This window comes from Arctopsyche grandis, chromosome 4 (assembly GCF_051622035.1).
Source record: "Arctopsyche grandis isolate Sample6627 chromosome 4, ASM5162203v2, whole genome shotgun sequence".
Taxonomy (NCBI): Eukaryota; Metazoa; Arthropoda; class Insecta; order Trichoptera; family Hydropsychidae; genus Arctopsyche; species Arctopsyche grandis.
In genome coordinates this window covers 33644818-33658494 of record NC_135358.1, presented here as the reverse complement: position 1 = coordinate 33658494, position 13677 = coordinate 33644818, and the positions used below count along the sequence as shown (strand labels likewise).

The window sequence follows — 13677 nt, the reverse complement described above, 5'->3', positions numbered from 1 at the left end:
TGTACACAGACAAAAAATACATTTAAACATAATCATAAAAAAACAATAGCATTATAATAATAGCAGATATAGTAAAAATATCAAATAATAAAATACAAAGTAGGGAATGTCTTGCACCTATAGCCACCACCAATATATAAAAACCAGCCGCAATTACAAAACATCCCTGCGAGGCCCAAATGGAAGAGAGAAGATCAAAATTCCACTCATACATCACATTCAATTATAAAAATAACGATCAGACAAATAGGTTAGAATAACATCCGATAATTTACGCTCACTAAGGTGGAAACTATCATATTCAGGCTCAGCAGCAACGATTTCATTGAGAAGTCGAATAGCTCTTGTAATATTTTTAATTTCTGATTTTTAAATGCTTTTTATTATTACGAAATTATGTTCACAATACATCTTATATCTATTTTAATAGCTACTGATCTACTGATCATTTTCTATTTGAAAATTTAATTTAATTTGGTTAGTAATCATAGTATTATATTATTCTAATGTTAATGTACAGCATAATAGGAAAAAGAGTCCAAAAACCTATTTACAATCCTTATAAATGTTCATAATACATCTAATACATAATATTAATTAAAGACTCTCTAAAGTCGATGACCGAAAGCAGATTGTGTTTAGTTAATCTGTGTGCTATACCTGAAGGGTATAGACATTTTGTTGTAATCACCGAGACTCTTCACAAGTGTGTTAGTATGGTTATCAGTGATTCTGTCATAGAATCTACTGGTTAGTTTGTTAGTCATGTCTGTAACAAACGGAATATTATATATGGCATGCAGTTTTTTCAAGTTAGTATATATGGGTGTATTATAAATTATTTTTAGGGATTTATTTTGTATTACTTGGAGCTTGGAAAGGTTAGTATTCGAGGCATTATTCCATACAGGTGAAGCATAGGTTAATAATGGTAATATGAGCGCGTGATATAATTTTATTTTATTTTGAGTTGATAAAGAACTATGGCGATTAAATATTGGATATATTGAGGATATACACCGCATCGCCTTGCATTTCGCTGCCTCAATGTGATGTGCCCATCTCATTCTTTTATCGAACGTTACTCCTAAATATTTTATTACTGACTGCCATTTCAGACTTTCTCCAGAGAGAATTTTCAGATCTGAACTTGGCTTATGCTTTCTAACACTAAAGAATATGGCGTCTATTTTGGTTTGATTAATTTGAATTTTCCACTTAGTGAAGTGTTCAGTCATTGTTTTAATTGCAAATTCAAGATTTTTAAGAATAGTGTCTGGTTTTTTACTCTTGGAATGTGAGCCATTTTATAAATGACTGTGTGAGCAGGACCACGTCATTTATAAATGACGTGGTAGACATCATCAAATGATGATGTCTACCACGCACATACATACATAATTATTAGGTATATAAAGTCCCAACTGTTCCAGCAATGACTTATTACCACGTAGAACAAAACGAATTAATGAAAAATAAGTACTCGCGGTTTGTACGTTAGTATGCAATGAGTAATTTTTTGGGAATGGATTTAAATTTTGGTTTATAGTGAGGAATCGAATATTGGGGTGACCTGTAAAGACTCTGTGGTATATTTGTATATTAAAATAAATAATCAAATTCGCTCTCCATTCGGGTTTTCCAAAAAATAAGAATCCACCAGTTCATTTGGAGGATTCCCAGTCAGGATTAAAGGTCGTACTGGAATGATGATGCTTTTGAAGATTACGTATTATGAGTCTACCTTGGTTTTTTTTCACTTGCAGTACTTCGACCAGTTTTTTTGTGAAACATATGGTTGTAAACTTGTACATATATTAATTTATAGATTATAAATTTGAAACAATATCCAAATGGTGGTGATAAATAGTTTGTAGGTTGGTTGCCGTGAGGAACCGTTTCAATAATGAAAATAGAAAAAATATAGAAAACTCTGATAGGAAACGATCTATTTGCAGGCACAAATATCTTTTTAATGGAGGTCAAACCAGGGCTCGAGCCCGGGACCTTTCGGTTGTACGCATTAGCGCAACCACCGAGCTACACTGTTGACAAGTTTATTTAATTATTTTATTTTATTTACATACATACATATGTATGTATATGTATACTTACATATTACATATATACCAGAAAGGCTTAAAAGTTAAGGCTCAATGCGCCTTCCTAGCCAACTAGAAAAATTGATAAACAGTTTATAGATTATTTTTACTGAGCATTATAGAGAAATCTATGGATAAATTTTCATTTTTGCAACATTTTTTATATATAAATCAGCGAATTCGAGACGCTGTTAACTCAAATTTACATAAAATATAGCAGGACTGCCAATTTTTTGGAACCATTTCAATGAAATCAGATAATTTGACTATTGATCTATGCTGCTGGTTGATGTTAGTTGAAACGCACAGTTTTTCTTCAGATTTACCGTAAGATATATTTTTTAAAATATATAAAAATATTAGTAGTAAACTCTTTTGGATGTTCTTTTGAATTTTATAAATATAGTAGTTAAAATATTTTTTTAACTGAAAATGTATTAATATATTAATTTACCAACCATTTATCTACAATCAGTCTTTTTCCAGATGAATTGCCAATAATCATATATCGCTATTTTGTGTGTTTGTCTGAAATAACGCTCGCTGTACTATAATAGTCGTTTAGATTCGACATACATATGTGCGTCACAGCTAAACCACGGCCAACAAAATGTGCCAATATAATTACGAAAGAAAAAACTTCTATATATACTGTTTGCTACCAATGTTTCCTCTAGGAAAATTAGTCTTTGAGCATTTTGAAAATTAGTCTCTGAGCAAAACGTATACAGATATAATAACAAAATAAAAAAACTTCTATATATGTATACTGTTTATAACCAATGTTTCCTCTAGGCAAATAGACGATGCAAAAGTCCGCCATCTATTGAAAAAAAATTAATTAATTTTTCTATTGGTGTTTTATATTGTTTACATGTAAGTAGGGTAGGTAGTTTTTACATTTTCTTTTTAAATTAAATAAAAATATTAAATTATATATATTTAAAAGGTATTTGAAAAAAATTCTACCACGTGCGGATCGAACACAGAACCAACACATTTCTTTTAATTTAATAACTTAATATGCCAACACCCATGCGATGATATTTCATCGGGTACAACACTAGTAGTATTTTATAGAAACCACTGAGTTGGTTAGAAGCTTTGTGGCATAAAACTTTTTTGCAAAGGCAAAAAGGATCGAAGCTTATAAATATTATAGATTAATTAATTATTATAGATTAGTCATAAAATTTATACTGCTCATTTAAATGTGAGGAATTTCAACAGCAAAATTTAAACCTTTTGAAAAAATAATACATAAAAAATATGAAATTAAACGAATCTGAACACGCTTAATTGACTATTCATCATTGGCATCTTAAACGTCCCCATTAATCAAGCATATTCAGATAAAACTAATGATAAATTGATACTCAAAGTTTTTGTTCGACATCGAAAGCATCGATCGAATCGTTTAAAATTGCACAATACAGAATTCAAGCTTCCCAGTCTACATAATATGTATCCTACATATGTTTCGAGCGAATTATAAACTGGAGGATTTTTTCCAGAATTGCGATTCAGTGCAGGGCATTGGCGCCATTAACTACTTTTTGTCGAAGGCAATTAACGATCTTGGTACGCGGCGAGAATCAAAAGTGTCGATAAGCTTTCATTGCCGGTTCTGTTACTGTTTCAGTAATATAAACCAATAAAAAAACTCTTTTAATTGCCACAATTAACGCACGAACAGTTAAACGCCTGGCAACTCCGTTGCATCTCTCTTAACCCCTCGCATCCCGGTTCGAGTCCAAATTCGCGGATTTCAATGATTGAAATGGCCAGTTTATTTTGTGTCATTCGTTTAATTGCTAATTATAGGATGACCCATTCGTTGTTAATCGCGGAAACGGGTCGCGTATCGTCAATGCGACGACAAACAGGTGATCGTTTGTTTAATTAACACGTTTCCACCTTATTTGTATGCCGTACGTGAGGCTACGTCCGAAAAGAAATTTTCTTCGTATGGAATTGGCATTTTTATTATCGTTAACCCGTTGGTGGCGACAACGGTGTCAATAGATACATGTCTTTGGTATTTTTATTTATTTTTATTTTTTTATTGAATTACTCCTCGAAGAATGCACGTCTTTGTTTCATATGTGTATACATACATATAAATTGTGTATTATATAATGTAATTTATTATTGTTCCAAGCGGTTCATATTATGTAAGAACCTTCACAGTACTATGTTTTGTATTTATATGTATAATAATTAGGGGCCGGAATCTGAAGGGGCCGGAAACGTGCCGCCTATTGTTCAATTGTTGTAAATGCTTTGTAAAAAAGGTTCGGCAAACCTTTAACAATGCATTTACAATCTTTGAACGATAAACAGCCCCTTCAGATTCCGGGCTCTACTCATCAGTGATTTACACCAATGGAACAATGGATAGCACTGTGGCTATCCGGTGTCTAATAATAATACTAGCTGAACCCGGCATGTGTTGCAACGCCAAAATAACGCATGCAATTTCCGTTCCCGTTCCGGTTCTCGTTCCCGATCTCGTTTCCGTTCTCGTTTCCGTTCCCGTTCTCATCAGTCGGAAAAACGCAGGCAGCGACGCGAAAACATTTGACATTATAGGGTTGCAATGACACTCATTCCCGTTTTTCCCGTTTCCGTTCTCTTTTTTCGGCGATTTTTTTTCACAATAATCTTCCCGGACATCGTAATCGGTTCAGTGGTGGAAAAAACGTGAACGGAAACGGGAGTTGCATGCGTTATTGTGGCACTGCAACGCATGCCAGGTTCAGATAGTGTTATATAAAAATATAGTGTAAAGTAATTTATTGGCGTGCGCCTATAAATTACCTTGTAAAATTAAAAGTAAATTAATAAATTAGTAGCAAACTGATGAATGAATGTGTGTCTTCGCGGATGTGTGTATGTGTGTATGCTCCTGTGAATCTGACGCTATTGTCACCCGTTCCAACTCAGGCGATCAATATCAGGAGAACATGTCTGACACTCAGGTCCCCACTTCCCTGTTTCCCCGTTTCCCATTTGTTTTTTTGAAATCTCCATACTTGTCCACGCATCCCCCACATACATATATACATACCCATATACATCGCGTCCGTTTTTATATATAAGTGTTTGAGCTTTTTTCCTATTATGCTGTACATATATGCTACAGCCGAATTGTATTTTCAGTTGTAATATATTCGGATTAGTAGACAACTTTGTCTGGCTTGGTTGACCAGATTTTTTTTTATATTTTGGCAACAGTAGTACTAACTATAGGCACTAACGGCCACATATCTGCTTAACTATAAGCGTTTTTCTTAATAAATAATGAGTATTAAAATTATGAAACAAAAATGTGTGTTGCAAATATATTATACTCGAAACCAAGTCAAAATTTGATGATTCGGATTATCCGTATTTTTAAATTATCCGTGCCCCCCCCCTTCCCGGCATTGGCCCGGATAATCGAGAGTGTACTGTATATATACATATATATCTATATATATATATATATATATATATATATATATATATATATATACATATGTTGATTTTTTTAAATATTATTATCCTATTATCATTATCTCCGGTGTACATTAATCTACCATCAAATGTACGTACACATATACATTTTTAAAAAACAGAACACACATTTGTTTACCGTTAAGTTTCCTCGGAAAAGTGTCGATGACATATTTACCATGTGTATGTTTTAATTAACGAAACACCAACGGCTACCGACCGCACGTTACATCAGCTGATGTAACGCGCATTACAAATAAATAAAACAGCTGATGTAAATCGCAGTTTCCTACGAAGCTCCACTCGGAAAAGCTCACTAGCGAGCGAGACCAGTCAAACGCTAGCTCGGGTCCGAGGCGGACGCGTTCCGATCTTCGCAGCAAAACGACTTCATTTACGACTTCACTTCCAAAAAAAAAAAATACCAATCCACGATGAACATACACAGTGACAAATAGACGAAATAAAAATAGACTTTTCCATTCGGCGAAGTGGTGTAAAAAAATGTTTTCGCGCGTATTGCGGCACGTGGGCGAAAGGGGTGTAGTGAAATGACAATCGGCTAAAGTTGACTGACTGTTTGTGAGTTGTTGTTGTTGTTGTGATGGAGTTGAACGGTTCGCACCGGAAGTGGTCCACGTCGGGCAGGAGGTGTGCCAGGATGGAGAACGTGCTCATCCTGTGCACCACCATGTGCATTTTCAGTCTGATGATGCTGCTGAAGATCGAGATGTACAAAGGTAGCGGCGGGGGATCGTGGGGCTTGGGAGAAGTGGATACCACGGGACGAACGACCATCATCAGACAGATGGCCATGCCGGCGATGAAGACCATCATCGCATATTCTCCGGAAAGGCAGGAGGAGATGGACAGAAAGTATCCCGTTGTGTGTGACAACGATTTGAAGCCGTCCGATGTGGCTGTTAAAGTATGTATCATTATCAAGTCAAATTAGAAACGTTATATGTAGAATGGGTCCATTTTATAAAATAAATGTGCATTTAAAAAAATTTTGTACATTAAAAAAAGTTTCTGTTCATAACAAAAAAATTATGTCGATTTCAAAATACATACATATTTTTTTATTTTTATTACTGACTGAACAAATGGCAGTCAGTAATAAAATATTTAGGAGTAACGTTCGATAAAAGAATGAGATGGGCACCTCACATTGAGGCAGCGAAATGCAAGGCGATGCGGGGTATATCCTCAATATATCCAATATTTAATCACCATAGTTCTTTATCAACGCTAAATAAAATAAAATTATATCGCGCGCTCATATTACCATTATTAACCTATGCTTCACCTGTATGGAATAACGCCTCGAATACTAACCTTTCCAAGCTCCAAGTAATACAAAATAAATCCCTAAAAATAATTTATAATACACCCATATATACTAACCTGAAACTGCATGCCATGTATAATATTCCGTTTGTTACAGACATTACTAACAAACTAACCAGTAGATTCTATGACAGAATCACCTAGTAGTAACCATACTAACACACTTGTGAAGAGTCTCGGTGATTACAATAAAATGTCTATACCCTTAAGGTATAAACACAGATTACCTAAACACAATCTGCTTTAGGTCATCGAATTTAGAGAGCCTTTAATTAATATTATGTATAGATGTATTATGAACATTTATAAGGATTGTAAATAGGTTTTTGAGCTCTTTTTCCTATTATGATTTAGATTAACATTAGAATAATATAATACTGTGATTACTAAAAAAATTAAATTAAATTGTAAAATAGAAAATGATCAGTAGATCAGTAGCTATTAAAATAGATATAAGATGTATTGTGAACATAATTTCGTAATACTAAAAAGCATTTAAAAATCAAAATATTAGTAGAACTGGCTTTAGGCGTCATATTGTTGTCAAGTGACGATTGTCCATAGACAATCCTAAATAATTTTAGCATCAGTCGTATTTGATGCTTGGTGCTCGACGTACATATGTCCGATAAAAACTTCTCTGTTTGTTTATATTACTCGCAAGATGGGCAAGTGCATCGTTAAAAATTGCACAATGCATTCAAAAACACACAATAAACAACATGGGATACATTTTTATAAGTAAATTGATCCGATTGTATCCGAGCGTATTTATAGAGACGTGCTGCGTAATATTGATAACAATTATTTATTCGTAAGGGCCCTTCTATCACTATTTCATTTCTCTGTCAGTTACAAACAATGCAGCATTTTTATTACTAAAGCCCGGACCCTGAGGGGGCCGTTTATTGTTCAAATATTGTAAATGCATTGTTAAAGGTTTGCCGAACCTTTTTCACAAAGCATTTACAACAATTGAACAATAAAAGGCACGCTTCCGGTCCTACCTTTATTTATTACATGAGTCGCTGAATTACGAGACACTGAAAACTCGAAATTAACGATACATTTATGAATTTGAATATATTTTTTTATTGTACATTAATTATAGTGTATATGTATATAGTTATATAGTGGTGAAATAGTAGGTAGGAAGGTTTTTAGCCAATTTAACCAGGAACCGTTTCAACAATGAAATCAGAACAGTTGACAAATTCTGATAGGAAACGATCGACCTGGAGCGCAAATATCAAAGTCTGAACAGCAGCATTATAGAAAATACTTTTCAATCGAGGTCGATCGAGATCGAACCCGGCGTCCTCTCGGTGTTAAGCGAAAGCCCAACCACCAAGCCATACTGCTGGCTTGGTGACGGATACATTAGAAAGTTTGCTTTGATCATTGAAAAAAATATTTGCTACTTAAAAAGTGGATGAAATGTGCATTAAAATGACAGATGAACTGTATCGGCAACATCGCCGAATACCAAAATACGAACTAACGTTTGGTTAGGTTTTATTTATTTTTTGGTTTGTTTTGGTTAGGTTAGGTTAAGTTAGGGTTGGTTTTATTTATTTAAGATTACATTTAACTAGTTAGATTATAATTTCACCAGTGAGAAACAAAAGTAAACACTTTTGACAGTTGACAATTGTCAATTGCGGAAGATTGCAACGTTGCTACTTTTTGTATCTATTTAAAACGCGAATTTTAGTCAGAAACTGATGAGTTTGAACCCATTTCATGTAGCCACATGTGTGGCGAATAACAATTGAAGTTGAGAAATGTAAATATTGAAGGAATTACATACATAAGTTTCTCAATTGAACATTTTGCTGAGTTCTACATATCTACATATGTATGTGGATAATATTTAGACAACTGCAACTTCATGAATCTTTTTTGTACAGAAGTGTAAAAGCAATGTTTACTTTAATTAGTAATGTCAAAGTGGGTCATGAAACAATTTAAATATACATAGTGATTGTCACCTTCATCGTTTCCTTTTCATCTTATAACGAAGGTTTGATATCATCTTGGCATGGATTTCATACTTTTCGCAGGTTCCTCAGATTCTTCTTCATGGAGAATTTCTTAAGAGCATGCTCCCATTGTCCATCCTACGAAGTAGAATTTTACATTTTACATATCTGTAGCAACAGTTTCATAATTCAAAATTTGTCAAAAAGTTTTTGTTAAATTGTCTGGGAGAAGTTAAAGTATATTCCATTCTACATTTTATGCAAAAATCAAATTATTTATTTATATTTATAATATATTATCTTAGCTATCAAGCTAATTTAAAAATACATCTTAATTACTTAACTCTAAAATTTATAATTAGTCACCGGACCCAGAAGGTGCCGCGTATTGTTCAAAGGTTGTAAATGCATTGTTAAAGGTTTGCCGAACCTTTTTTACAAAGGATTTACAACAATGGAACAATGGATAGTACTGTGACTATCCGGTGTCTATTTATAATTAACTTATATGGACTCTCCCTCACAGAGGTGTCTTTTCGCACCTCGAAAGAATGCATCCATGGTCTTAGCAGACCTGATGCACTCAGGGAGGGCATTATACATGAGCACAACCCTGTGAAAAACACCCCCTAGCCGTCTTATTTTTTCTTACTCTACTTACAACTAGTTTGTCCTTATTTCTAGTATAAAAACTTTTGTTTGTTTATCTCTATTCCTTATTATATAATCATCAAAGTACTTAGGCAATAACTTATGATCTAACTTATAAACAAAAGACAATTCTCATACTCATCCATCACAATTCATCTAAAATACTTCCAATACTTTTAAATCTACTCACATTCAAAACACCTCTCATAGCTTTATTCTGTATTTTTTGCATTTTTTCTAAATCTTGTCCACTTAACAAACTATGATCGTATTACGAAATTATTATCTAATAAATATATAGCATTTCAAAACGTCTTAAAATGTCTTCTGAGAATTGAGTTTTAAAATTTTTCGTCAAAGAAGCTACATATTTGGCAGTTTTCAAACTGAAATTTCATGTGCAATTCGCCGCTTGTGGCTATAGTGATCAAATCTTATTTTTTGTTGTTGTTATTATGATCAAAAATGATTGATAAGAAAACTCGCTCGATATTGATGACTTTCGGATATATTAATAATGTTTGTGCAATTTTGGACGGTTACGCTTTGATCAATAGCGTTTTGCAGCTGCAAAAACAAGACGCCGTTATTATATGACACAATCTTCTAAAATATTTATTTAAATTATTATTATTAGTCGTATAACGGTGGCTTTGAATTAATATCAAAAGTTAGCATCGTCTTTTGACATTTTCGTATTTGAATACAGAACTTGATTCTTACATTTACATACGTGAAGGATCACTATTCCAACACATGAAAGAAGTATATGTATTTCACACGCTAATAAAAATTTACGACCAACAGTTGAATTTCTAAAGCGAGCCGTGAACTTTTCGATTTCTAAGCCTTTAAGATTTGATCTTAACGAGATATGTACTTCTTTTATCGTCGTCTTCTATCATTTGAATGGGACATCGGTTGAAAGCCATCGATCTGTGTACTGCCGTTTTATTGTTGAAACCCAGTCGGCTCATTATCCGCCTAAAAGAAAACATCGATGGAAAGTAACATGATATATAGTCTTTGTTACATTCAAACAGGTATTTCAATGCAAAACATTCGCATATTCCTAAAACATTAAAAGATAACGGTTCGTACGCAAGGCCATACTTAAAATGTGACTTAAGTATACATTATGTGTTTATCGTGTTGATCGGTAATTAATATTTAATTAAAACTTATGATGATAGCCGTTGGTTACTTTGGTACAATAGTGAGAGCGGATAATCGTGATTCACGGTTAATCGAAAACGGTAGCCGAACAGCAGTGATTATTATTTGTGGGTACCTAATTATGATACAAAAAAAAAACAAAACACTTACAGCATATTTTGTAACAGTTTCTAGTCTGAACTAATTAAAATCAGTATGAATTTTATAATAATTAAACTGACATTGAAAGCTTGATGACCTACATATACATATATGCACGTACACATGTACTTCTCGGAAAAGTTGATAGCTTCAAGTTCAAGTATATGTATTTATATATACGAATGTATATAATACATTTAATTCGTATGTCGTAAATTTATAATTGATATTTTATAATAAATTAATGACAATTTTTTATCTGTTAAGACTGAAAAGTGACTGAAAAATCAATATTCGATTACTTTATTTTATGTAATTTATTCATATTTTCCATCTTCATCTTTTTAGAACTACCTGCATAGAAGATAATAGAAATTAATACATATGTTCATACTACATGTATTGCAAAAATATGAGCCGTTAGCCAGCAACATAGCTCGGTCGTTAAGCTTCTGCTTAGCGTCGAGAGGCGCCGGGTTCGATCCCAGGGCCGGGCCTCGAATGAAAATGAATTTTTCAGAGTATGCTGTTGGTTAGACCTGGATTTGTGACTTCAGGTTGATCGTTTCAAAATCAGAGTTTGCCAATTTTCTCTGATTTCATTGTTGAAACGGTTCCCGGAAAAAAATTGGCTAAAATCTCTCCTATACGATATGTCACCTATAATTTGTTATTAATTAATGTGCAATAAATATGTTTGTGTTATTATGATACAAATTTATAGATGTCTCATTGATTTTCGAGTTTTTCAGTGTCTCGTAATTCAGTGATTTATATAAAAATGCTGCATTGTAATTGTAATTTGTAATTGGCCAGGAAGGCGCATTGGGGTTTACCTGTAAGGCCTTCCTGGTATATATGTAAAAAAATAAAAAATAAATAATAATATTTGATACTAGTGGTTTTACCCGGCTCGGTATTTGTAATATAAAAGTTTTATTAAATTTATTTGAATAGCTTTATTTTATATACATTTCATTTGTTTTTTTTTTATTAAATTGACTGTCATGAACAAACAAACATATATACTAAGTTTTTTTCGAAATTGTATGTATACCAGAAACCGGCACCTGCGCCCTGGGGGCGAAGGCCCGTCCCCCGTCCCCATGTCGTCATGGATACTTTGACTTGTTTACAAAGCTCCCAACGAATGTTACATAATACATACATACAAAGGCTCTTTCGAAATTATATTAGATTGGTGAAAGCCCACTTTTTTTCATTTCGAGAAATATTTCGCAAAACATTAAATATAATGTTTTGCGTATTACAATATTTAAATGACTTCTTAAACGAATACCATGTGAAACGTAAAGCAGGTTAGTAAAAATACTGGTGACTTTGTAATAAGTTTATTCTGTCTTTTCGGATTTTACATAGACATATCGAATTAAAATAGTGATTTTGGAACTGAAAATTGGACTTTCACATAACAGTTCATATATTGATAGGCAGACTTCCATCTATATAGGATCTGGGATCGATACTTCCATTTCAGAACAATCCCAGTCAATCTGGAACACATGGCAACTACAACCATAATCAAGTAAATTTGTATGAATATAACCAGCGGCGTGGACTAGTGGTTAGCATATTATGCTTTAGAGCAGAGTGGTCACGGGTTCAAGTCCCACTAGAGTCCCGCTGCTGGCCAGACCTTGATTTGTAACTCCAGGTCGATTGTTTCTTACCAGAGTTTGCCAATTTTTATAAACCTCCTTTACGTTTCACATTAAGACAACTTTTTTATATCTCTTTTCTCTTATCCGATCGTTTTCATACTTTGCCATATTGCTCATTTTTTATGATTGTCATTGAAATGGTTCCTGTAAAAAATTGGCATCTCCTTTCCTACTCTCTTGCTAATCTGAAGTTATTCATCGTCTTATAAAATTCTGCAAAAAATTCTTCGTGTCACTGTGGATGTTTGTATGAATTCGCATTGTATAAAATGCTCATATTGATTGTATTGTATCTGTTTAAGTGCACTCGTCGCTTTGGAGCGATCTGTAAAGGCGAGTGTTCACGTTCTATGAAATGAAATATATTTATATCTTCTTCTTAATATATAATTTCGAAAGAGACTTGGAATGGTTTGGTTGGGAGCTTCAAAAACAAATCAAAATTTCTATGACGATGGTTGAATATTATTTTACTATCGATTCAAATATATTTAATAAAAATGAATGTTTACTATTAGATTAACCATGTTTAAGCGGTTTATATTACAAATACTGAGCGAAGCCGGGTAACACCTCTAGTAATACATATATTCTAATATAAATGTTTATTAACAAACGAGCGTTGAAAATAAAAGAATTACGTAAGAAAAAAATTGAAAATAAATGAATTAACATTATACAAAATTTGAAAAGTGTTTGTTTAGAGTTTAGACATATGTAATGTTTTATGTGTTTAAGTCCAAATTCTCTTCTCAGTTGTCGGATTAATTCTTGGGCTTTACCACAAGTACCCAAAATGGGATTATAGTGATTGAGGTCTATTTGAACAGCATCGGAAATGATTCGTTGCGGTCGATTAATGAGTCGTTTGACCCTTATTGGACACTTGTTGCCTCTTCGTAACTGTTATGCTCGGACTTAAATTATTATTCGATTCAAATGAAGCGAGTTTAACGCCTCATTAGTGGAACGGCTTCTACATTTTTTGTCGATTATCCGGTGAAAGAGGATTTTTTGCGCGGACGACCGCTCGCAGATGCAACAGAAAATAATGGCAATAATTTGCATCAAAAAATGTCGACAGAATGTGGTTTC

The 13677-nt window shown here is 33.3% G+C and overlaps 2 protein-coding genes across 2 annotated transcripts in view; one reads left to right on the top strand and one right to left on the bottom strand.

Moving 5' to 3' along the window:
• LOC143911157 (uncharacterized) overlaps positions 1–13677 on the bottom strand; it is a 369714-nt gene that overhangs the window by 293364 nt on the left and 62673 nt on the right. The window lies entirely within an intron of this gene.
• Positions 5747–13677, top strand: part of LOC143910413 (uncharacterized) — a 35183-nt gene continuing 27252 nt past the window's right edge. Inside the window, exon 1 of the mRNA XM_077428865.1 lies at positions 5747–6528. Coding sequence (XP_077284991.1) covers positions 6205–6528 — 324 coding nt within the window. The 5' untranslated portion in view covers positions 5747–6204. The remainder of the gene's footprint in view (positions 6529–13677) is intronic.